The sequence below is a fragment of the Dasypus novemcinctus genome, chromosome 14 (genome assembly GCF_030445035.2).
Source record: "Dasypus novemcinctus isolate mDasNov1 chromosome 14, mDasNov1.1.hap2, whole genome shotgun sequence".
Classification (NCBI taxonomy): domain Eukaryota; kingdom Metazoa; phylum Chordata; class Mammalia; order Cingulata; family Dasypodidae; genus Dasypus; species Dasypus novemcinctus.
This window is the reverse complement of record NC_080686.1, coordinates 95,349,112-95,371,392: the sequence shown is the minus strand read 5'-3', so window position 1 is coordinate 95,371,392 and position 22,281 is coordinate 95,349,112. Positions and strand designations below refer to the sequence as shown.

Below are 22,281 nucleotides of genomic sequence, written 5' to 3'. Positions count from 1 at the left end.
TTCAAGGTTTCCATTCGTCAGCTTTAACTGTCATTACTTTGTGGCAGTTAGAAATGATAGTGTTTCTCCCTGGGAAAGATGTAAGGAAAGGAAATAAGTTTTCTTGGGGACTTTGAAGTCTACTTGGATGCATACATACCTCCACTTCCCAACACACACACACACAGACACCCTCCAGAGAGGGCAGATGGGCCCCCCAAAATCACAGTTTGGGTGAAAAAGATGTAAGGTCTATATTATTTCTCACCATCATGTAACAAAACAGTGATGTGTTTTGGATGAGTCAGAATGAGGATCACATCCTGGCTCTCCCAGTTTTCAGCGGTGTGACTTTGGAAGCATGGGAAAAACCCAAACTTCTATTTATTCATTTGTGTAAACCAGCAATCGGCAAACTTTTACCAAAAAGGGCCAGATGATAAAATATTTTAGGCTCTGCGGGCCGTATGGTCTCCATCTCAGATACCTAACTCTGCTGTCAGAGTGCAAAGGCAGCCCCAGAGAATGCATAAATGACTGTGCCTTGTTCCAATAAAACTTTATTTACAAAAACAGGCTGTGGACTGGCCCCTGGGAAGATTGATTGCACTTGTTTTTCAAGGTGGTTTAAGGATTAAATGAGAGCAATCATGGGAAGAATCTGGACCTGCAGCTTTTCCAAAAATTGTGGTGTAACTAAAAATAAATAGCACATGCCACCAAGAGGTATGCAGGACACCGGACTTAAAATACACGATCTCATTTCGTGCCCATATAACCCTATGAAGTAATTGTTAAAGCCTCCATTTTAGGTTGGTAAATGGAGACTCCAGGAAAAGTTGCCCAAACCCCAGAACTGAGCACAGGGCTGGCAGTCGAGGCAGTTCTGATGCACCCGGATGTTACCGTCCTTCCTTCTAGACTCAACTCCCTCTCAAGCCGCCCTCGCATAAGGACCTGGGCCCATCAGGGGAGGTCACGCCCTTCACTCGCAAAGAGGCCGTTGGCTGGCTCTTTGCCTCAGCTCAGGCCTGGCCTCACCCGGCCCAGTTCTGCCAAATGGGACCCAGTGGAGCACCCACATGCTCCTGATCAGACTGCCGGGGCTGCTTCTCTCCTCGGTCCTGTGCCCCCAAACCTGCTGCATTTGCACATGGGCACTGAGCGGGGCCCATAATGGAACAGGATGATGCCCTTCCACAGTGGCAGCTGAGGCAAGAGCTAGGAGACCGACCACCCTCTGGAGGACTGGTCGGCAGAGGGGATTTCAGAAGACGAGAGCATGGAATCCCATGCAGGGACACCCTCTAAATATTTCGGTTCCACTCTGGTGAGCACTTTTGGGCAGGGCCCAGAGGAAATATTTCTATACTCATTTTACAGAAAATGTTGGAAACTGAGGCTCAGTAAGTTGTTGACTGGACTCTAACCCCAAACTTTAGGCTGAAAGACTCATTTTCTCTCCTTGATGCAGTAGTGACTCATGGAGAAAAATCTCTTTTCTAAAAAAATCTGGGCCAAGATTACATCAGAAGAAATAACCATTTACCTTGCTTGTGGTATTAATAACCAGGGAACTTTTATTCATAAGTGGAAACAAATCATAATTATTTACTAATTACTAACAATGAACTTTTCCTCCTGACATCAGTAGATCCGTTTTGCAGATGAGGGAGAACTCCAAGGGGTAAAAGCCACAGCCCAAGGCAGCACGGCTTAGCCTTCTCACAGGTCTCAGTTGACAGGCTCTGCCTGCGGATGGCCAGTCTGCCCCAGCTTAGCACTCAGTACCTCACTTCCCAGGTTCTCTCTCTTTGCTGGGACACTTGTGTCCCTATCAGTCACCCCTGAAGCCTGATTTTCATTTAACATGATCGTCTTCTCGATCTTTGACAATATTAAATGTGAGGCGGCCCCTTCCTTTCCAAAGCGTTTTGTGGTTACCATCTCTAGCTCTTGGTGCTACAGGGAGAAGAGAAATAGCAGCCTAGCAGAGTGGGTACGTGTCACCTTTAGCCGGGTGTTTGCATGCTGGTGCTGCCACTTTCAAGTTCCGTCACCTCGAGCAAGGTTACTTGACTTTTCTGTTTGTCATCTTTCACACCTGTGAAATGAGGATGCAACCTCATGGCTGCTCTTAAATAAGTTAACACAGACAAAGCACACGGTAGGAGCTTAAGGACTGTTAAAAGACACTCATTTTACAGAGGAAAACTGAGGCCCCGCTGCTTTCCCTTGAGACCCACTGCAAGAGCAAGACACTTGAATCACAAAATCCTGCTGCCTTTCTGCTGCATTCTCCTCACTTCCAAAAACATGGATTTCTTTTCTCTTGTTTTGCCTCCCTCAACATGCTAGAGTAGCTTGCTTTGCTCGAGTTGTTCAGTGAACACTTCTGCTTCTACCTGACGAGCTGCAGCTGCAGCCTCCCCGCAAGCCTGTGCCTGGAGTTTCTTTTGGCTCAGCAGGGGCCGGGGAATCACCGCTTCCCTAGACTGCTCAGCAGGGGAGGGGCAGTCAGAGGCAGAATGAGGAGCCCCGGGGGAGGCACCCCTGGAAGCCACAGCGGGAGAGGCCAGGCTGGGGGCTCACCTGTGTCTCTTCGTTTGTGGACAGAACCAGACCAAGATCGGGAGGATGGGGAAGCTGCAGGGGCCACGCCGCCTCCAGGTAAATGCATGCAGGCGTCTCCTGCCTTGGTAAGGTTCATGTGCTTCCAAATTGGGGAAATCAAGTGTGTTCCAAAAGAGCGCTGGGGAAAAGACAACAAAACGAAGAAAGCATGATGAAATGGAAATGGATGCTTATCTGGAAAAGAGATTCATTTAGGAAAGTACAAAAATAGTATTTAGTTTTTTATTTATAATCACCTGAAATACTATAAGTTAAAGATAATCATATCAGTAGTCGAAGACACTTTCTGCTAGTTTTTTTTTTCCTTTAGGCATATCTATAGACATAATTAAAATGAATTTTAGATTGTTTGATAGCTATTGTTTAGCAATCTTCCTTGTATCATTTATGATTAGGTTCCCATGTCATTTTTCTGTAGGGGGATTTTTAGTGGTTATATAAAAACACTTTGTGTGGAAATACATAATTTATGAAACCAATTATTTCTAACATTTTGTTAATATAAATAATACATATGAACTTTCTGTATGCCTATCCACTTCAGAATAATTTGGGAAAATAAATGTCTAGAAGTTAAATTGTTGGATAAAGAACAAAATCATTTTAGGGCTTTTGATATGATGCCACATTGCCCTACAGAAAAATGGGACTAATTTATGCTCATTGTGCATTTCCATAGATGATAGTGGGTACTATTACTTAAAAACAAGCAAATAAAAACAAACCTGTACCTATACTAATAGAAAAAAAAAAAACTGGAATCTCCTTTTTCCCCTGCTCTCTGATGAAAAGGGAAGTGCTGCTGTTGGCTCTGAGCTAGGCAGGCTGGCCCCTCACTTGGGGACCCTTTGGCCCACCTGGTCAGAATTCCCAACTCATAACCAGACTAAAGTAAGTGATCAGGGCCAGAAGCAGAGATGCTATTGACATTTGCTCCAACTTTGTCCTGAGATGTCCTGTGACCTTATCAGTGTGGGCGGGAGAGGGGCCAGGGAACTCAGATTGGCCCCAGAGGAATATTTTCAGACGGAGGGTGGGTCCAGGTTAGTGCCCTCATCTAAAGAGAGTGAGAGTATCTCAAATTTTATTAGCACCAAGAATCCAGGAAGTTCTTCCTTGGTGTGGGGCGGTGAGACTCAGGCTCAGCAGGCCATGGGCTCCTGGGAGCTGCATCTCCCTGCAGACCCCTTCACTTGGAGAGTCTCCAACTGTAGAGTGGGTGTCAGGATGTTTCCATGGTCAGCAAGGGGTTCTAACAGCTATTGTCAGGTGCTTCCTATTTGCTAGGCATTTAGCTAGAAGGGTTATTCTGAATCCCCAAAAGAGTATTATTCATAAACTTTTGCAAATGGGGAAATTTTGATTTGGAGAGGCTAAGTGATTTGCCCAAGTTCGTACTTCTAGGATAGGGCTGGGTTGAAACATTCAAACTCTGATTTTTTAACTCTAAAACTGTATTTTTTTCAACTCTCTTAACACTGACACCAACTGATGAGTTTCTAGCAGTCAGGAACAGGGTAGAAAGAAACTGGTTAGCTGGTTTCTATTGGTGAGACTGGAGAGCTGGGCAAGATGTTAAATGCAGGAGCCTGAGGTTACAGCAGGGTAAGTGGAAGGGGGAAGACCAGCTGTAGGCCAATCCACATGGCAGCCTTGGGGGAAGACTGCAGTTTAGCGGGCAGAAAGCTGCCCAAGCCTTAGCCACCACCTGGGCACTGAGCCTGAGTCCCCAGACTGAGCCTGAGTCCCCAAATTGGGGCACTGAGCCTATGCACGTTCTCTTTATCAGGACTAGACTGCGCTGGCAGGTGGGACTGACACATGCTGAGCAAGGAATATTCAGAGAGCACTGAGGGAGAGTATAAGAGATGAGGTTGGTGAGGGCAGCAGGCCAGAGCATGGGTCAGCCTTGCAGGCCCTGGTGAGAATCTTGTGCTTAATTTATGATGAGAAGTTGCCACAGTGTTTTGAGCAAGGAAGTAGAGGGTCTTAAGTAGTTTTTCTTGCCTATATTATCATGTGCCATGGGTTGACAGTTTCTCCACCATCCTTTTTCTCTCTTCCCTAGTTGGGGGCACCATGAAGCCCCTTCGCTAGCAGGCCCAAGTCGGTAAACATGACCCAAACATTGACCCAGGAGACTGAGAGTTTTTGTCCACGAGGTGTCATCCTTATGGTTTAGAATAGGTTCCTGACCATTTTAAGGTTCCACAGAAATTTTAGAAATTCTACTTGAGACTCTGCCTTGATGTATGCCAACTCTTGTTTGTTAGCATTCATAACATCCATCTGCATTTGGCCTTGACCATTTGTCCACACACAAGTCTGTCCTTGAGCCACTTTTTGAACATGGTTTATAAAGTTTTGTATTTTTAGGATCTGTAGAGATGGCTGCCACAGCTAAAGGTGTAACCATTGTCCCCACTGGCGCTAAATCTTTGGGCCTGGATGTGGCATCCCTCGAAGGTGGTCCTGAGAAGACACCTGGACCAGGTGAGCAGAAGCAAGTAGAGATGTGTCTCCCCTTGCCCAGCCTTGGTCTCCTTTGCTTAGATTGTTAGCGAGCATTCCAGATCACATATCGCATCGTGATCTCGTGTACTGTGAGCAGCAGGTACCACCCCCCCTTAGCAGGGGAGCACATTGAGGCTTAGAGGGAAGTGACTTGGCTCTGGTCACTCAGCTACAGTGAGGTTGGGCCTGGGTCTTTGACCCCCTGTCCTAGTGCTCTCCCCACTCTTACTGACCCAGAAGAGGAGAACTTAGCATCACCTGCACCAAGCTTTATTGGAAAGAATGCATCACTTTAGTTTTACTAATCCTCCCACTTCTCTGTCCCCCCTCTGGATGCCTGTCAAAGGACAGGAGGCACAGGCAGCTGGGAAGCAGAGGCGACTTTGTTAGTGTCTGGGCAAGCCCTCCTCAGCACCCAGCACAGAGCACAGAGAAAGCCGGAGTTGAGAGGGATGCTAGGCCAGGAGCCCTAGACAAGGCCTCTTGCTTCTTGGTCCTTTCCCCAGGAATCTAAGATGATGGGGTTTGCACAATGCCTTACCCTCGGCCAAAGAAGGCCAAAGAAGGGTGGGGTTGCGGGAGATGAAAATCACAGAGCGGATCTGCTTTGCAAGTCAGCCCTGCCGGACTGTGCTAGCCTGTTGGAACCAGAAAAGCTGAGAGTGACCAGAACTCCCCTGAAGGATGACAGGCCCTGCCAGGTTGGGGGCAGGGCACGGTTACGCGACTCACTAGTAAAATGTGGTCCTAAGAAGATCCTGGACTCTGAAAATCCTGCCCCTTAGGAAGATTTAAGGAGTCTGGGAAAGAGGGTAGAAGTGGGGTGAGGAAAGATTTGCTCTCTGCAAAACACCTCGTTCTGGACATGGGGACTTGCCACAAAACGGTTTTCCAACAAGCATGGAGCTCCGCGGCTTAGGACCTGGGCTCTCTTTGCAGGGCCAGCACCCCCAGGGAGCCCTAGGCTCCTCCTGGGAAAGCTGCCCCCACCTCCCTTACTCTTCTGACAGTCACTGTCTCTAATCAGCCTGTGACAGATTCACGTTCCTGCACCAGGGAAGCGGGGACACCCTACAGGTGATGCCACAGCTTGGACAGATGCTCTTTTGTCTGACATCCCGATGCCCAGAGGAATTCGAATCCTATGGCTGTTACTGCGGGCAAGAAGGAAGAGGGGACCCGAGGGATGCCCTGGACAGGTATGGGGGTGCAAGCGGGTGGTGCCGATGCCTCCTGGAGTGAGAGGGAAGGACACCCTTCTGTATTTACATCCCTGCCGGCCTCACACAGAGCTCGTTGTATACAAATCTCACGCAAGGCAGGGCAGCATCAACGGGCCCATTTTCCAAATGTGCAGCTGAGGCTCAGAAGCTGACTTGTCTGAGATCATTCGGCAGGGAAGGGATGGAGCCAGACAGGAAGTGACATCTTTTGATTTGGGGGTCTAGAGCTCTTTCAGGCCACCCAGGTGCCCCCGGCTGCTGTAAGAGGGCCAATGGTTGGGCACTTGAGCCTCCATGGAGCCCATTTTGCAGGGTTGGGGACTCTCGTCAGATTGTCCTGAAGGCGGCCACGTGGAAGTTAGTTTCCCAACAACTATGGACTGTAACTGCTACGTTGTAGAGCTACCTTTCTTGCAAGAATTTGCCCTGGCTTCAATCATTCACTCATTTTTCTATGCATTCAACCTGCAGTTCTTGAGCTTTTGCTGTGTGCCAGGCACTATGCTAAATGGTAGAGATACAAAAACGATGAAAACTAGACAAAACTGAACAAGGACATATGCCCATGCCCATCCGGAGCTCCCACTATGAAAGAGAGGGATGAGTAAGCAAAAATATCACCTGGCATAGTCAGGGCCGTGGGAGAACAAAATCTGGAGATGAATTTGGGGGAGACTGAGAGAGTAGAATTTTAAGTTTAAAGGCTGATTGCTTGTGGGGGCTGCCCTGGGGCCACGGCTCATGAGAGGTCTGCAGTCAAAGGGCTGAGTCCCCTCTCATGTGGAGTGCTGCCAAAGCAACGATAGCAGCTACCGGCGAAACTGAAGAAAAAGAGAAAGACAAGGCTGATGGTAGATAATCAGAAGGATACGGGTGATGGTTGGAGCACGGAGCACGCCAAAGGCAGGCCTGATGGTGTCCAGGTGGCTGCATCACCCAAGCTGCCACCTGCCCACACAGCCCAGCCACAGCTCTGTCTCCTCTCTCTACTGTCCCACTGTTGTGGAAGCAAAAAGGATTCAACGATCACGTATTGAAGGCTAGGACTCAGGAATATTATGAGAAGGAAGGTTTATTATGACTGTCCGGGCCTGGCAGACTCCTACCCAAAAAGTTTAGCCCTGGATAGAATTTCTGGATCCCTTTTATACAGATGATGCAGGAGCAGGGAGTCAAAAGGTGCTTTTATGCAAAAAGGACTTTTCTTTTGTTAGTTTCTTAGGGTTTTAAGTGTTTGTTTGAGTACCAGGTAGGTTTTAAGTTAACATGTCCCCCACATTCCAGGTAAGCTTGAATTAACATATCATCTACCCTCCAGGTAAGCTTGAATTAACATATTGCCCACACTCCATCTGGATGTAACTTTGAGTACACATTCAGTCTACATCCTTTCTGAATATTTAAAGCCTATAGGGCCTATATTACTTAATTGACTTTCTAGAAACTAGGCACACTTGGATACAGAATTAGATAATTTTGAATTCATGCAAGGGTTATTTATATCCCCCCTTTGAGGCCTTGCTTACGTTTATTAAGCTTTGGCATCACTATTTCCGGAGTTATGAGGTGGGCCACTGTCTGTGCTTTTACTGCATTATTTATTAAAGTGTGTACTCTATTATTAAGGGGAGGAAGCAAGGAAATATGATGAGAACATGGGAGGAGTTTCAGCTGTTTGCTGTTTTGATTGATTACCCCACCTATCAATCCCCCAGTGAGGGCCCAATGATAAAGTCCTTGGGGTATATCTGGGGCTTTTCCTTGCTCTCAGAAGAAGTCTTTGTTCTGGATAGCAGAATCCTGGGGGTGGGGGTCTTCCAGCAGCCATCTTGGGAGTTACTGATGCCCATGTGGACTCTCTACCAGGTTCCAGATCTATTAATTCCCTATTTTACTAGTCTGCTTTATCACCATCCTGCCTGCCCTCCCCCCCCAATCCAATCTCCACTGGGTGGTCAGTAAAGGGAATTGGGGCTTGGCTGCCCAGATCAAATTTCCCTCCCACCAGGTGACTCCAAAGAAGTCCCTAGCTGAGCAAAGTTTATGCCACACCGTGGAATTCTGACCATGCTGACAGTATGAGAATTCAGTAATATGCCCTCTCTCTCCAAGGCCATTTAAATAGTGCCAGAGTTCCTGAGTCCAGAGCACTCAATGAGATAAGCCATGGGCAAAGGCTAGAAGTCTGGGCAGCAACAATCACTGTGTTCTATTGGGGGCCCATGGATATAAAGTGAGGACAATTTTAAAGGGGTTTCCTGACCACTGGCAAACTATGAAATTTGACCAGCCAGGCAAAGAGAACCTGAAGATTGGATTGCTTCCCTGACATCTGTAAGGAAGAAATGGAATGACCAAAAGCCATAGGAGGAAAACCATGATGAAGGAAGAGTTAAAGGAACTGATATCATTTCCTGTAAAGATGTATTTTCAAAACCATATATAGTGTGTCTTATGGGCAGTTTAAGAGATTTTCAAGAAAATGTGATCATATATGATTTCTGATTCACTCACCAACTTTAGATTCTAAATATTATATTAACTGTGTACCTCTTCCCTCAGTCCCTGCCAAATGCACATGCAATACAGTATAGCTCTATTGTAAGAACAGCTGAGTGGTGCAGTCCTTTGCAGCAGAATCTGCATTCCAGCCATTGGCTAATGTGAGCGTATGACTTAGGTGTTCTCCAGTTGCTGGCAGCAAGGAAAGGTCAGTATAGCTCATCCTTGGGTAAGCACAAGCATTCCTGAAAGGCTGCAAGAGTCTATGATGGATCCCTGCTTAGCTGTGGTCTGCAGGGAGAAAGAGCGAGCTATTGAAGGAGAGGGAAGTTGAGACGGAGGATGTAGGGAACACGTGTAGCCCCTTATCAGCTGGAGCCACCACCCGTTTCCTAAGGAAGTCCCTCTGTCTAGGGGCAAAGCTAGAGATTGTGAGGCCATGTCAGGCCAGACGAGATGTGGGTGGATTGAAAAAGCAAGATGTTGGTTCAGTCCCACATATTGACTGAGGTCCTGCACTATGCTAGACCCTTTTCTAGATGCAGTTTTTAATTATACTCAAGATAGATTCTCAGCTCTCTCTTTAGGAAGGTGAGAAAAAGGGGTGTGTGCTATGCATGTGGGCCTCGTCCTACTATGTTGTCTAATAGGTTGGTGGGAGTGAGGTTACTACCAGCCCACATGGTGCCTTTGGGTAAATTAGAAAAAGGTACCCCTTCTTAAGACTGTTTCTGTCTGTTGGAAAATTGTTGTAATACATATGCACTTTTGCCAACAGTCATAATAAAAATAGAAATTTAAAAAATAACAACAAGGGAAACGGACTTGGCCCAGTGGTTAGGGCGTCTGTCTACCACATGGGAGGTCTGTGGTTCAAACCCCGGGCCTCCTTGACCCATGCGGAGCTGGCCCATGCGCAGTGCTGATGCGCGCAAGGAGTGCCGTCCCACGCAGGGGTGTCCCCCGCATAGGGGAGCCCCACGCGCAAGGAGTGCACCCATAAGGAGAGCCGCTCAGCGTGAAAGAAAGTGCAGCCTGCCCAGGAATGGCGCCGCACACACTTCCCATGCCGCTGACGACAACAGAAGCGGACAAAGAAACAAGACGCAGCAAACAGACACAGAGAACAGACAACTGGGGGAGGGGGGGAGTTAAATAAATAAATAAATCTTAAAAAAAATAATAACAATAACTATAGTGTGATGCCACCTTAGATGTAACATCCCTTGTGCAGTGCACAACTTGAGCAGCCAAACCTGGTGGCCCTTGTTGTGTGTGTTAGGCATGCTGGAAGGAGGTGTTCCTGGGCAGTTGGGAGCTCTGGGCAGTAAAGGATTTTCCTTGGTCTTAGGTGCTGTTTGTCCCACCACTGCTGCCTGGAGGAGGTGAGAAGGCTGGGCTGCCTGCTGGAGAGGCTCCCACGGTCACTGGTGGTGTGCGCAGATCACAGACCCAAGTGTAAGTGTGTTGGTCCACACAGTGAACTACCATTTTAGCATCATGAGATGTTTCCCCAAGCACTTTGTCTATAATGAGTTTAGAGCTCACATGTGCTGTGATCAGATCATCATTGTCCCATGATCGGATCATGCCTTGAGGCTTCAGCTGCCATGCTCAGTGGACGGCCCATCCTCCATTCTTCCCACTATCATAGATCCAGGAACACTGATTTGTAGCTTGAACCCCCTTTTTTTTTTTTAAAGATTTATTCATTTTTTATTTCTCTTCCCTTCCCCCCCCGCCCCAGTTGTCTGCTCTCTGTGTCCATTCGCTGTGTGTTCTTCTGTGACCGCTTCTGTCTTTATCAGTGGCACTGGGAATCTGTGTTTCTTTTTGTTGTATCATCTTGCTGTGTCACTCTTGGTGTGTGTGGTGTCATTCTTGGGCAGGCTGCACTTTTTTCGCACTGGGCAGCTCTCCTTATGGGGCACACTCCTTGCACATGGGGCTCCCCTACGCGGGGCCACCCGTGTGGCTCAGCACTCCTTGTACGCATCAGCGCTGCGCACAGGCCAGCTCCACACGGGTCAAGGAGGCCTGGGGTTTGAACTGTGGACCTCCCATGTGATAGGTGGATGCCCTATCCATTGGGCCAAGTCTGCTTCCCTCGAACACCTTCTTAACTCCTTTTCATTGTTACTAAATTCACCCCACTACAATGAGCTTCAGTTGACCAGCTCTGCCTCTGGGAGCCATGACAACAGCGTCCTGTACCAGACACCAGGCTTTGGTTGGAGCCGGGATCAGGATGTTTTGATGCTGAGCACAGGGGTGGAAGCATAGCATTGCTCTGGAGAAACGGGGCCTTTGCTCTGCTTGTCAACCCTTTTGCTTTCCCCCTCTTTCCTTCCTACTGTTGAAATACAAGTTTATATGGGGCTGATGTGGAGGCCAGTTTAGGAGTTTCAGAGGGTCTGTGTGGTGTGCAAGAGAAATCTGATCCATGAATATCTCAAGGTAGTGGAAGGAAAAAATAAAATGGGTCCAATGAGGCTTGGAAAATGTAGGCAACAAGGGTACTATTGCAGCTTATCTATGTCGATGTACTTGAAACACATTTCACGCGAGCCACAGAGACACTACCCACTCTTACCCTCACTGTAAGCAGCTTCAGTATCTAAGAGACAGGGTAGGGTGGCCAGATTTAGCAAACAAAAATACCTGCTGCCCAGTTTAGTTTTGATTTCAGATAAACAACAAATAAAATTTCAATGTATATACCATGCAATACCTAAAAAAAATTACGTGTTGTTTATCTGTAATTCAAATTTAACTGGGGCACCCTGTATTTTATTTGGCCACTTTGAAATAGGGTGGGGAAAGGGTATTGCTTCCATTTGACAGGCAGACAAACTGTGGCCCTGAGAAGAAAGAAGTGACAGTTCAGTCAATTATTTCCTGAGTGCTAATTTGGGAAATAACTTGTTGAGGATTGAGTTAGGTGTTTAGGATCCATAGGCTCTACCTTCAAGGTTTGTGAAAGGCAGACACAGAAATAGACAATTATAGTACAATGTCATTAACATGTCATCTGCCCTGATAGAACCAGGGGGTGGGATTCAATGCGAGCCCACAGGAAAGGCACCTGATGTAGCCTGGGGCTGGGGAAAGCTTTCTGGAGGAGGTGGTGAGGAGGCATCAAGCAGTGTATGAGTTAACTAACCAGGAGGTGAACTGTTGAGACTAGTCCCAGAAGAGGGAGCAGTATATGCGGGACGCCAGCAGTTTGCACAAAGGGGGTGGAAGGAGAAGGCTGGGGGAGGGATAGGCATCATGTCATGTCTCATGTCTGCTCTTGCCCTCCCAGGCATGGGAAAGAGCCTGTGTGAGAAGCTGCTGTGTGCCTGTGACCAGACGGCAGCCGAGTGCATGGCCTCTGCCTCCTTTAACCAAAGCCTCAAGTCCCCAGGCAGACGAGAGTGCCAGGGCAGCCAGACACCGTGTGAGGACGGCAGGCACGGAGAGCTCTCAGCTTCTTCCCTAGGCTCCAGCTCTGAGGAGAACAGCAAAGAAGGCATGCCCGCCACAGAGGACCTGGGAAGAGCCAGGAGATTTCTGGGGAAGTCCCTTGGTCCCGAGAGGACCAGGCCGCTCCATGGAGGAAGATAACTTCCTGGAGGAAACAGCCAAGCATACCCTGTAGTTCTGCTCCTCCTCTATCTAAACCTCTTTGGGCCTCAGTCTCATCTGTCCTGTGGTGCTTTAGCAGAGAGGCTCAAAGGGGCAGAGGCGGGGAGAGCCTGGAACACACCCCTGTGGTATGTTTGTCAGCTCACATTTGAATGCGTTTTGAGAAGGCAGACGATGGGAACCACTATATTTCCTATAGTGCACTATGGAATCGCAATAAACTTCCTAATCAACTGTGTGGTGCTTTAAAAAAAGTTTATCATAGACACTGATGCATAAATAGATTGCAAAGGTGTGGTGACATTGACAATGGAGGGAAAAAAATCTCAATTTCTTAATCACTGAAAGCTGTTTTTTCTTTCTCCTATTAAAAAAGTAGAGGGGGAGTGGATATAGCTCAAGTGGTTGTCTCTGCTTCCTGTGTACGAGGTCCCTAACTCCATCTCTGGTACCTCCTAAAAACAAACACAAGCTCTCTCATTGAGGAGTGGCTGTAGCTCAGTGGTTGAGTGCCTGCTTCCCATGTACGAGGTCTTGGGTTCAATCCCTAATACGTCCTTAAAAAAAAAAAAAAGTGGAGAAGTCCATTAAATCAATCCTATGAGCACACCTGTGAGTCACCAATAACCCACCAATGATGGATGGTAAGAACTGAGATGGCAGCTTTTCTAGTATGTGCCCTAAAGATACATTTGCCCCATTAGTCATGGGGAAAGTAGACACAAGCCACAGCCACCACCATGAAGAATCTCTGACCACCCTGCCCTGGGTCCTGGAATTGATTTTTAAAGAAATAGGCTTTATCTCAGTGGCTAGGTTAGGGGATATGAATGCCCCCTGTACCATCGGCAGTTTAATATTACAGTGAATGTACAACACTGGAAGTACATCTATCCATTCTTCCATCCATTATTGAGCCTTACTATGCACCAGGCAAAAGACAATGTGGTAACAGAATCACCCTCAATATGCAATAGGGACACTAACTCTTTGGTTCACACCACATCTTAGGTTCTAAAATCCCATAAATCGTGTGTCTTGTAGTAAAATGATATTTAACTCCTGTCTGGTGTTTAGGAAGACAGGAAGCAGAGCCTCTAAAAAGTTCAGCACTTGCTGACTTTTTCATGGCCTGAGAATCTACTGAAGTTGGCATCACCTTTAGAAATCAAGATGTCATGGTGCCGAGTCAATGGCTGACACCCTTCCTGATCTTCCCAGGGAAATCTCATGATGAACACCTTTTCATGAATCCATTGGTATCTTCTCAATATTGTGACTTTAACTGATAGCCTTTGTTGGGGTTTTCCCAGAAGTCAACCCTCAAACAAGAATTTGAGGCAAGTAGTTTTTTGGGGGATGAGAAACACAGAGAGGGAGGTAAAGAAATGACAGGGAAGGATATGCATCCATGAGCGGTGCATTATCTTCAGGGTTGCCATTGTGGGTGGTGAGCCTATGACACTGGGGACTCTGAGAGCCAGTGCAGGATGCACATTTCAGAGTCATCTCACCTGAGGGAAAAGGGAACTGGAACATATACATGCACATGCATACATACAGAGATCATGGATACAAAGATGGAGATGGATTTAGATACAGATCAATTCATCAGCGTGGTATTTCCTCCTATTTGCTTCACAGGGGTGGGGTAGGGGTAGGGGCAAAGTGACCCCCAGTGGCCTGAAGGCAAAGAACCGCAGATGTTAGCAGTTGGTAATTGGCCAGCATGTCCTCAAATGGCAGGGTCAGAGGCATGCCACAGATGGCAATTACTACAACTAGTAAATTGCTTGCTCACTTGCTGCACCTTTATAAGTGCCCACCCTTTGCATTCATAGCAGTCAGTGTACCATGCACAGGGAATACACTGGTGAAATTCATGGGCCTTGGGCATGTTCCTTGTGCCTCCACAGTGACTTTTAGTTCAAGGGAGACATAGACATTATTTTGCATTTAAAAAAGCATTTGTGATACGCCTCATGGGCAAGAGAAGTGAGCAACTAAGTCTGGAGGGTTAGAGAAGGGGCTACAGAGGCTATGGTTGATTTGAATCTTGATAAATGTCCTTGTTCAAGTAATGGAGATAATTACAGCATTGTTGTGAGCAGGCAATGATATAAGGCATATAAAGGGCTGAGCACTGTTGGCCACTTAGTAAACACTCAATAAATGCTAACTATGATTATCATTGTAACAATAAATGTTAACCATGATGATCATCGCCACAGACAGGGCAAGAATCTCCATGCATTTTATGGAGAGGAATCAGCATGTACAAAGTAAGAAAAAATGTGGAAGCACATTTCCAAAGGAACATAGAAGGAGAGACTGAAAGGTTTAAGGAGAAGTCTCTGTCATTCTTCACGCTTCCTTCTACCCATCTTTGTTGTCTCCACCTCCTCCCCGGATTCCACCAAAATGGCTGGGCCACATTTACTAGTGACCCAAATGGTTTCTGCATGTTCAAAAGGGCTCCAAGTGCTACAAGCTCATCTACTTCCCACTGCTTCTACTGTGCAAGCAAGGAGAGTCAGTGATCGCGTATCGAAGGCCAGGACTCAGTAATAATTTTGGGAAGGAAAATTTATTAATGACTGGCGGGGATCAGGAACTTTCCTGTTCAAAAACCTGAGCCCCGAATAGGATCTTTGGGTTTCTTTTATACAGAGGATGTAGGAGTTGGGAGTCAAAACGGTGGTGTTTACAGGCAAAATGACTTTTTTTAGTTTCTTAGAGTCACAAGTATTTTATCTGAGTATCAGATAGGTCTTGAATTAACCCATACTCTCTAGGTAAGTTTGAATTAACACATACCTCCAACACATATCTTCCACATTCCAGGCAAGCTTCAATTAACATATTTAGCTTACACACACAGCCCTCCCCCCCCCCCCCCACAGCCCATATCATTCTCCCCCTTGATGCCAGCATAATTTGCTAAGCTTTGGCATCACTATTGTTGGAGTTATGAGGTGGGTGGCTATTTATTGTTTTGATTGATTACCCCATTTATTAATTTCCCAGTGAGGGCTCAAAGATAAAGCTCCTGGACAATATCCAGAGCTTTTTCTCATTTCCAGAAGTTTTCGTCCTGGACAGCAGACTCTTGGGGGTGGGGGCCATCCAGCAGCCATCCTGGGGCTTACCGGTGCTCATGTGGATTTCTTGCCAGGCTCCAGATTCATCCATTAATTTTTTATTTTCCCTTTAGAGAGTTTACACCTTTAATCTTAAAGGGGTGCTGAAGGGAGATGATCTTTTTTCTGTAGCTACTTCCCGCTGTCCATGGGCTGTAGTCCTTACCTGACAAGGTGTAAAACTTTGTTATTTTCTTTTAACTGGAGGAAGATGGATCTGGCATTCTGTATGAAGCTGGATGAAGTTTTCACATGGCTAACAAGATGCCCATTCTGAAAGAACAAACTTAATTAGAACTTTGGGAATACATGGTTTTTTTAAGAGGACACTGGATTACAGAAGTAGAAAAGTTTAGGCGCCTGCAAAGATGGCACCATTTTAAAGTTGGTGGGGAACTGTATATGTATATATTAAGTTATTTTATGTTCTTGGTTAACCCTACAGAAAAATTGTAATGGACAATGGGATTAGGCATAAATTATTAATATTAGTTTTTATGGTAGAGGAGAGAAATGAGAAGAGGTATTTCTCTTTTCAGTTAAGCCAAAGGAGATGAAAAGAGGCAAGGTTGACTTTAACATAGACATTACTTAGCTTTGTTTTTTGAAGACGCATCCCAGGCTGTTCAATGACTGGCACTTGTATGTTTCATCAGGTGCTTCTGGTGAACTGGTACTCTTGGGTAGCTGACTTTATTCAGGATTAGTACACAAAGCTGGACATTTTTTTAGTTTTAATAGTTGTGGGAGTGATTAGAGCTACAGAGTAAAGGTTTTATATTTTGGCTTTAATTGAGTAACTCCTGATAACATTTTTTCACTGTTTTTAACCAGGCTTTGTTTTTTCCGAAAAACCATTTGGCTAAGCTAGTTAGGGCATTTTTTCCAGATGAGTGCTTTGGTGAACTTTATGAAGGACTTTTTATTGCACTGTTGCTGGCAGGTATATCTGAGCATTTTTAACAATCCACCCATCAGTTTCCAGGGTGAACTCTAAGCCGGCTGCCCTGGTTTGCTTATCCTGGGTATATTGTGGTACACTACGGAACTTTAAGTACTAGTATAGGAGCTGGATAAGGGGTAGGAGGGAAACCTGGGTTGAGAGTTTGATATACCCTTATTTGTACCTTGGAGGTTTTTAGTAATTGAACCTGGTGTTAACCAATTATCTGTAAGCCACTGGTGGCCTTGGGCTCAAGCACATCCTTCACCTAGTGTGGGGAGAAGGATGTGAGAGGGTGCCCATAAGTTAATTTGGTGGCTTTTTAATTAAAAGGGTTGTTGGCCCCAATGCTGTCAGGCAAGGTGGCCACTTTTTTATTTTATAGACATGTTTATTAACTATTCAGAAAATGAAGTTGATTAGGACCTTTAACATTTTTAATGTTTTTTTGTATGATTTACTAAAAGCATTACCACAGTTATCAAACATATATCTAGAATAGGATAGGTGCAGTACTTAATACTAATTAATGTATTACTTAATGTGTAAGTTTTTTTGAGCTGCAATTAATAGCTTCAAGCTTCAGGTTAGCAATACCATATAGGTTATTTTTCCATGGTAGCAAGCTATAGTGCCAATTGTGCTTAAGTTCTATTTACAGTATTCTGGTATTTACTGCTCTGCTTCATATGTTCTTTACAGAAGTTGCAGCACTGTTGATCCTAGAGAGAAACTAGGGAGTAGATTTTACCGGCCTATGAAACAGTGCCAGTTTGGAGATGATATCTATTGTACATTTGGCTGTACTTAGCCACTGCTGGCTGCACAAAGTAGTTTTCATCCACTTAAGGAGCACGACCAGAGATGTAGTAGATACTTTTATTGTTTTAGGGGTCAGTGACCAAACTAGCCAATAACTCATGTGGAGAAGTACCCTGCGTGTATTGGACACCTGGTTTGAATGCACAAGAGATTTTGACAATGTTGAAGTTTATCTCTTAATTTTTATACATTTATTAAACATTTTTAATGCAATGTGCTATATATTAAATGAACTTTCAGTACTTTGCTTTTTACTTTTACACTTTTACCATGAAGATGTTAATTACATAGGTATTTTATTTTAGCAGTAGAGGAAAAAATCATTTATTTTTAAAATGAAAACTGAAGATTCCCAATGGAATCAAGGTAACTTTTACTGCCACCACTTGAATATGCATATTGAGGTGACTTTCAGACAGGTTTTATTGTTACAAAGTTATTTTTCATTAATACCAAATTAGATTTTTTAATAATAATGGCTTTTTAGAACTAGCTATTTAAATGCTTTAATTTGGAGATGCTTTCACAAATTTTTATACTTAAACATAATTATATAAACTGGTTAATTTATTTTAAATTGTAATTGGCAACCGATGGATTTTACTTTATGCATTTAGGAGAGGGCAGATTTACATTTTTTAAAACTTAATTTTATTAAACACGAACTTACAGTTTTTTATTATTTTAAAGATCTAATACATATAATGTTAACTTATTAACCTGGTATTTTATAAACCAAAGAAAGATTTCCCTGAAGGTTCTTTTTTGCTGGCTTTTCCAGACTAGCAGTTTGCAGGTTCCCCCCCTTGTGGCTTTTTAGATTAATGGCTCATAACCAAAATGTTTCCAACGCTATGATACAATTTTTTTTTTTTGTTTTAGAACCGTTTTAAAACCATAAGCAGAGGCAAGGAGTGAGCGCAGACTGGCAGTAATCATAAGCAAAAGCAAATTCAGTTTATGATTGCTATCACAATAATTGAAGTTTAGGGATGGGTAAAGTTAGTTATAAAATAACTATAATTAAAGATAAGTTTAAGTTATAATTACTATTATTATAATAAGCAATAAACGAAGTAGACATAAATAAAGGAAAATTAGTTTAAGATTACTATTACAATAGCTGAAATTTAAGCTACATTTACTCTGCTGTAATAATTTCAGTTATTAGTTTTTATATATATATATAAAGGTACTTATACAATGATTTTAATTCTTAATTTCTAGAAAGTTTTTACCTAAAATGAATTTGGGTACCTTTATTTATTAATTATACAATTAAAATAATTTTATTAGTAACAATTCTGTGCAGTTTTTCCACCTTTTCCAGCAATTAAATAAATTTCACTTGTGAGTTATGCATTAAATTTACTTGTAAGACAGTACTGGCATACAAAGATTCATTTCCAGGTTACCTTTTACCGTCACCCAACTTGTAACAGGTGAACTTTAAAGAGGCAGAACCAGAACCAGATGCTAACCTGCAGTTAGCTAAACCTAAACGTCAGGCTTTTTCTCCTCTTTCAAACCTGGAGAAGATGGCTTCCCCCCAAATTTCTGGAGGTACTAAGGCCTTCTTTTTGGGAGCTGATCAGACTCCCCTTCTAACATTTAAAGTTAGGTTTTCCTGACACCATGCCCCCCGAGGGTGTCTTACCTGCTTGGTGTGTGGAGATTTTTCGTTCCCAGAATTTTCTTTTAGACCTTCCGGTGCATCCAATTGTCCCTGGGAGGACTCCGGCAGAGCCCACATCCTTTTTTCTGGACTGAAAGGAATCCAGGGGCACCCAGATTTGGGGTTCACTTGAGCATTCCTGGCTTCTTCAGAGACATCTGAAAGGGGTAATGAAGTGCTGCCATCTCTGGCCTTCGTTGTGATTCTGGATGTGCCCCTAAGACTTCCAGCTTTTTCTTTTTTTCTTTTCCTGATGGCTCAGCTGCCACTTGTTTTCTTTTCCTATCCCTTGTACTCGTTCATTCATTCATTCAATCATTATTTATGTAGAGTCCGTTATGGGCCTGGGATTAGTCTATGTATAGGGGATATGGATAGCTATGAATAATTTTCTACGTACAGGGCATATGACAATGACCCATGGAGCTGAGTTCCTTGTGTGAAGGGGCAGGTAATAGGCAAGATAAATATGTAAAATATAGATTGGGTGGTGATAATGCTATGGAGAAAAATGACGCATGGGACAGGTAGCAAGATTTGGAGTGAGGGGTGAAGGAAGGAAGAAGGTGGTACAGTGTAAACAGGGAAGGCCCCACTGGGACTCTGAAACTGAGCAGACTTGGGAGCCTGCAGTGTCTGGCCTGGGAGCTTCTCTGAGCACTGGACATTGATGCAAAGGCCTGAGCAAGCCAGGCCTGTGAAGGAGAGGAAATCCTCCAGTAGAGACAGTGATGTGGCTTGAAGAGAGGAAGGAGCTCAGTGAGTTTAAGTCACTGGTGGGGAGTGGGATATAGAGAGGTCAGGGAGACAGGATCAGGCCAAGTTAATAGGTCATGAGATGCCTGGGTGGCATTCCCTGAGTGATGGGAGGACACCGAAGAGTTTAAGCAGAAGGAGGGTCTGATTTACATTTTAAAAAGATAACTAGCTGCAACTGTAAGGGTAGAGGGGCAATCAGTGAGGGGATGACTATTAATGTACACATGAGATGGTTGTGAGGACTACGATGGTATAGAGGTGCTGTGAGAGTCTCCCATACTACTTGGATTCTGAAGGATTTCCCAAGGGCTGGTTGTGGGAATGATCTCTCTAAAACCAAGATCTGATTCAAAAACTCACTTTCCTGCTTAAAGACATTAATGGTTCACCATTGTCTGCCAAAGTCTGAAGACCAAACTTATTACCCAGACACATCAATATTCTTCTGATCCTAATCAAACCAAATGTGCATTTTGTTAGAAAGGGTGGCTGGGAGTTTTGTTCTCTATAGAGTTAAGGTGAGATTAGGACCAGACATCCAAGAGTACTTGTGCCCTGCTGCAGCAAGCGCCATCAGTGCTTTGCCTAGATTCCCCAGATCCCTGCTATGGGCCTGTGAGTCCCTCTCCTGCTACTGGGTGCTTTGCTTCTGGTGTCTGGCACCTGTAATTTTCTTTGGAGTTCTGTCCTCGAGCTACTACAGCCACCTTTCCCAGTGGTTGGAGAGCAAGAAGTGCCTGGGCGTCCAAGGCAGTCCTTAGCCAATGACTGACTGAGGCCAGAATACGAAAGCCCGGCTCCTTTGCCTCTCAAATCAGCAACTCAGGTGTAATATTCCACAGCTCCTTGAGGGATCAGACTGAGACTCGAGTCCTTCGAAAGGCTGACTCACAGGAGTTAACCTAGTGTAAATGTCTAGAAAAGCTGTCATCTCTCCTCTATCTGCCTTCTCCATATCTTAAATGGAAGCAGTTGAATATTGCTGGAAGGAAAACAACACTGAGCTGACCCATTTCATTTTAAGGTCATTACTACAAAACCCCAAATGGATGCTCACCCTTTTCTTAATAATTCACTTTTCTGCTCTCCAAGATAACTGACCCCTTCTCTTCTCTCCTCAAACTTCCCACTCCTCTCCCTCATTCTCAACTGATGGTTCTTGACAACTGTGAATGGTCTGGGATGTTACATGTGAATTGGCAAGTCAGCCTGCCCTTTTCAAGGATGCTGGCAGAAGCTAGGAAACTCTTGAATCAGAGACAAAGCCCTTGTCATACATAGCAATAGCAGAGCCTGAGCATTGGTATTTACACTCCTCTGAGTCCAGAGGCAATTTGAAGAGGGCTAGGTGACACCTACACACAGTGGGTTGCCTTACACAGGAGAGCCCTAAGTTTAGGGACCCTGGATTTTTTTATAATGGGCTATAAAGGGCTCCTGCCTAACCTTTACTCTCCTGGAGTACCTTCACAATAAGTGTGCCTGCCCTCAGCTCCACAGGGAGATACCATCTATCTTCCAAGGTTGTTTGCTACACCAACATCCTTGAAAAAACAATCCAGAGCAAAGAATATCGGTGTCTCAGCTCAGGAGATGTGCAGAAAAATACAAGAGACCCAGGGAGAATTGTCTGGTAACAATGACCTCACCTACTATTCCACTGAGAAAATAGAAGCTATCTATTGGAAATGGCTTCATCTTTCCACCATCAAAGATATAAAATGACCTGAAATCTTTCTCTTCCTTCTTGTTGAAATGAAACGTCCCTGCTCCTTATCAAAGGCCAATCCCTCCACCTGTGCTCTGGGTACAATGACCTCTTTCCTTCTCAGGATTTGATTCTCATCAATACTCTCATCCAACTTCTCCATCTCTTCTTTTGTATAATTCTAATCGGCATGCAAACATGACATAAAATTTTCTATCTTTAAAAATTCCTCCCTACATTCTGCTCCAGATTATTACTTCTTCATTTCTTCATTTTTTCAAGACTATTTCTCAAAAAAAAAAAACAGTCTACACTATCATCCTTTCAATCTGGTAAACACCATCGCTCAACAGAAACTGCTCCTGTCAAGGTTACAAATGACCTGACGTGGCTAAAACCATTGAACACAACTCTGTTCTCACCTTAATCTCTCAGTATCATATCAAACCAGCCACTCCTTCCTTGAATCCTTTCATCTGCAATGACTACACATTCTATGGATTTTCCTTCTACTTTTTTGGCTACTCGTCTTCAGTCTCCTTTGTTTATTCCTCCTTATTTACTGACCCAGACACTTTTCTTCTCTCTCTTCCTACAACCTATCAACTATCAACAACTTATAGCTCAAACACAGACCTCTTCAAAAGATTACTTGAATCTTCATTTGATAGTCTTTAGGAATCTGTAAGTTAACTTGGCCCAAACAAAACCTTTGGTTTCTAAGCCTTATACACATACCATAAACTTGTTCT

At 44.6% G+C, this 22,281-nt stretch overlaps 1 protein-coding gene and 1 long non-coding RNA gene across 3 annotated transcripts in view; one reads left to right on the top strand and one right to left on the bottom strand.

Moving 5' to 3' along the window:
- OC90 (otoconin 90) overlaps positions 1-12,719 on the top strand; it is a 32,369-nt gene extending 19,650 nt beyond the window's left edge. For both annotated transcript variants that reach the window (XM_058276047.1, XM_058276046.1), the window contains 5 exons: positions 2,596-2,649; positions 4,990-5,106; positions 6,155-6,326; positions 10,204-10,310; positions 12,160-12,719. In XM_058276047.1, coding sequence (XP_058132030.1) covers positions 2,596-2,649; positions 4,990-5,106; positions 6,155-6,326; positions 10,204-10,310; positions 12,160-12,461 — 752 coding nt within the window. In that variant the 3' untranslated portion in view covers positions 12,462-12,719. The remainder of the gene's footprint in view (positions 1-2,595; positions 2,650-4,989; positions 5,107-6,154; positions 6,327-10,203; positions 10,311-12,159) is intronic.
- On the bottom strand, positions 1,530-21,154 carry LOC131273316 (uncharacterized). The gene is made up of 2 exons (XR_009180510.1): positions 15,789-21,154; positions 1,530-2,731 (listed from the first exon to the last, which is right to left on the bottom strand). It is a non-coding gene; the product is annotated as an uncharacterized lncRNA (long non-coding RNA).
- Between the last annotated feature and the right edge of the window lie 1,127 nt (positions 21,155-22,281).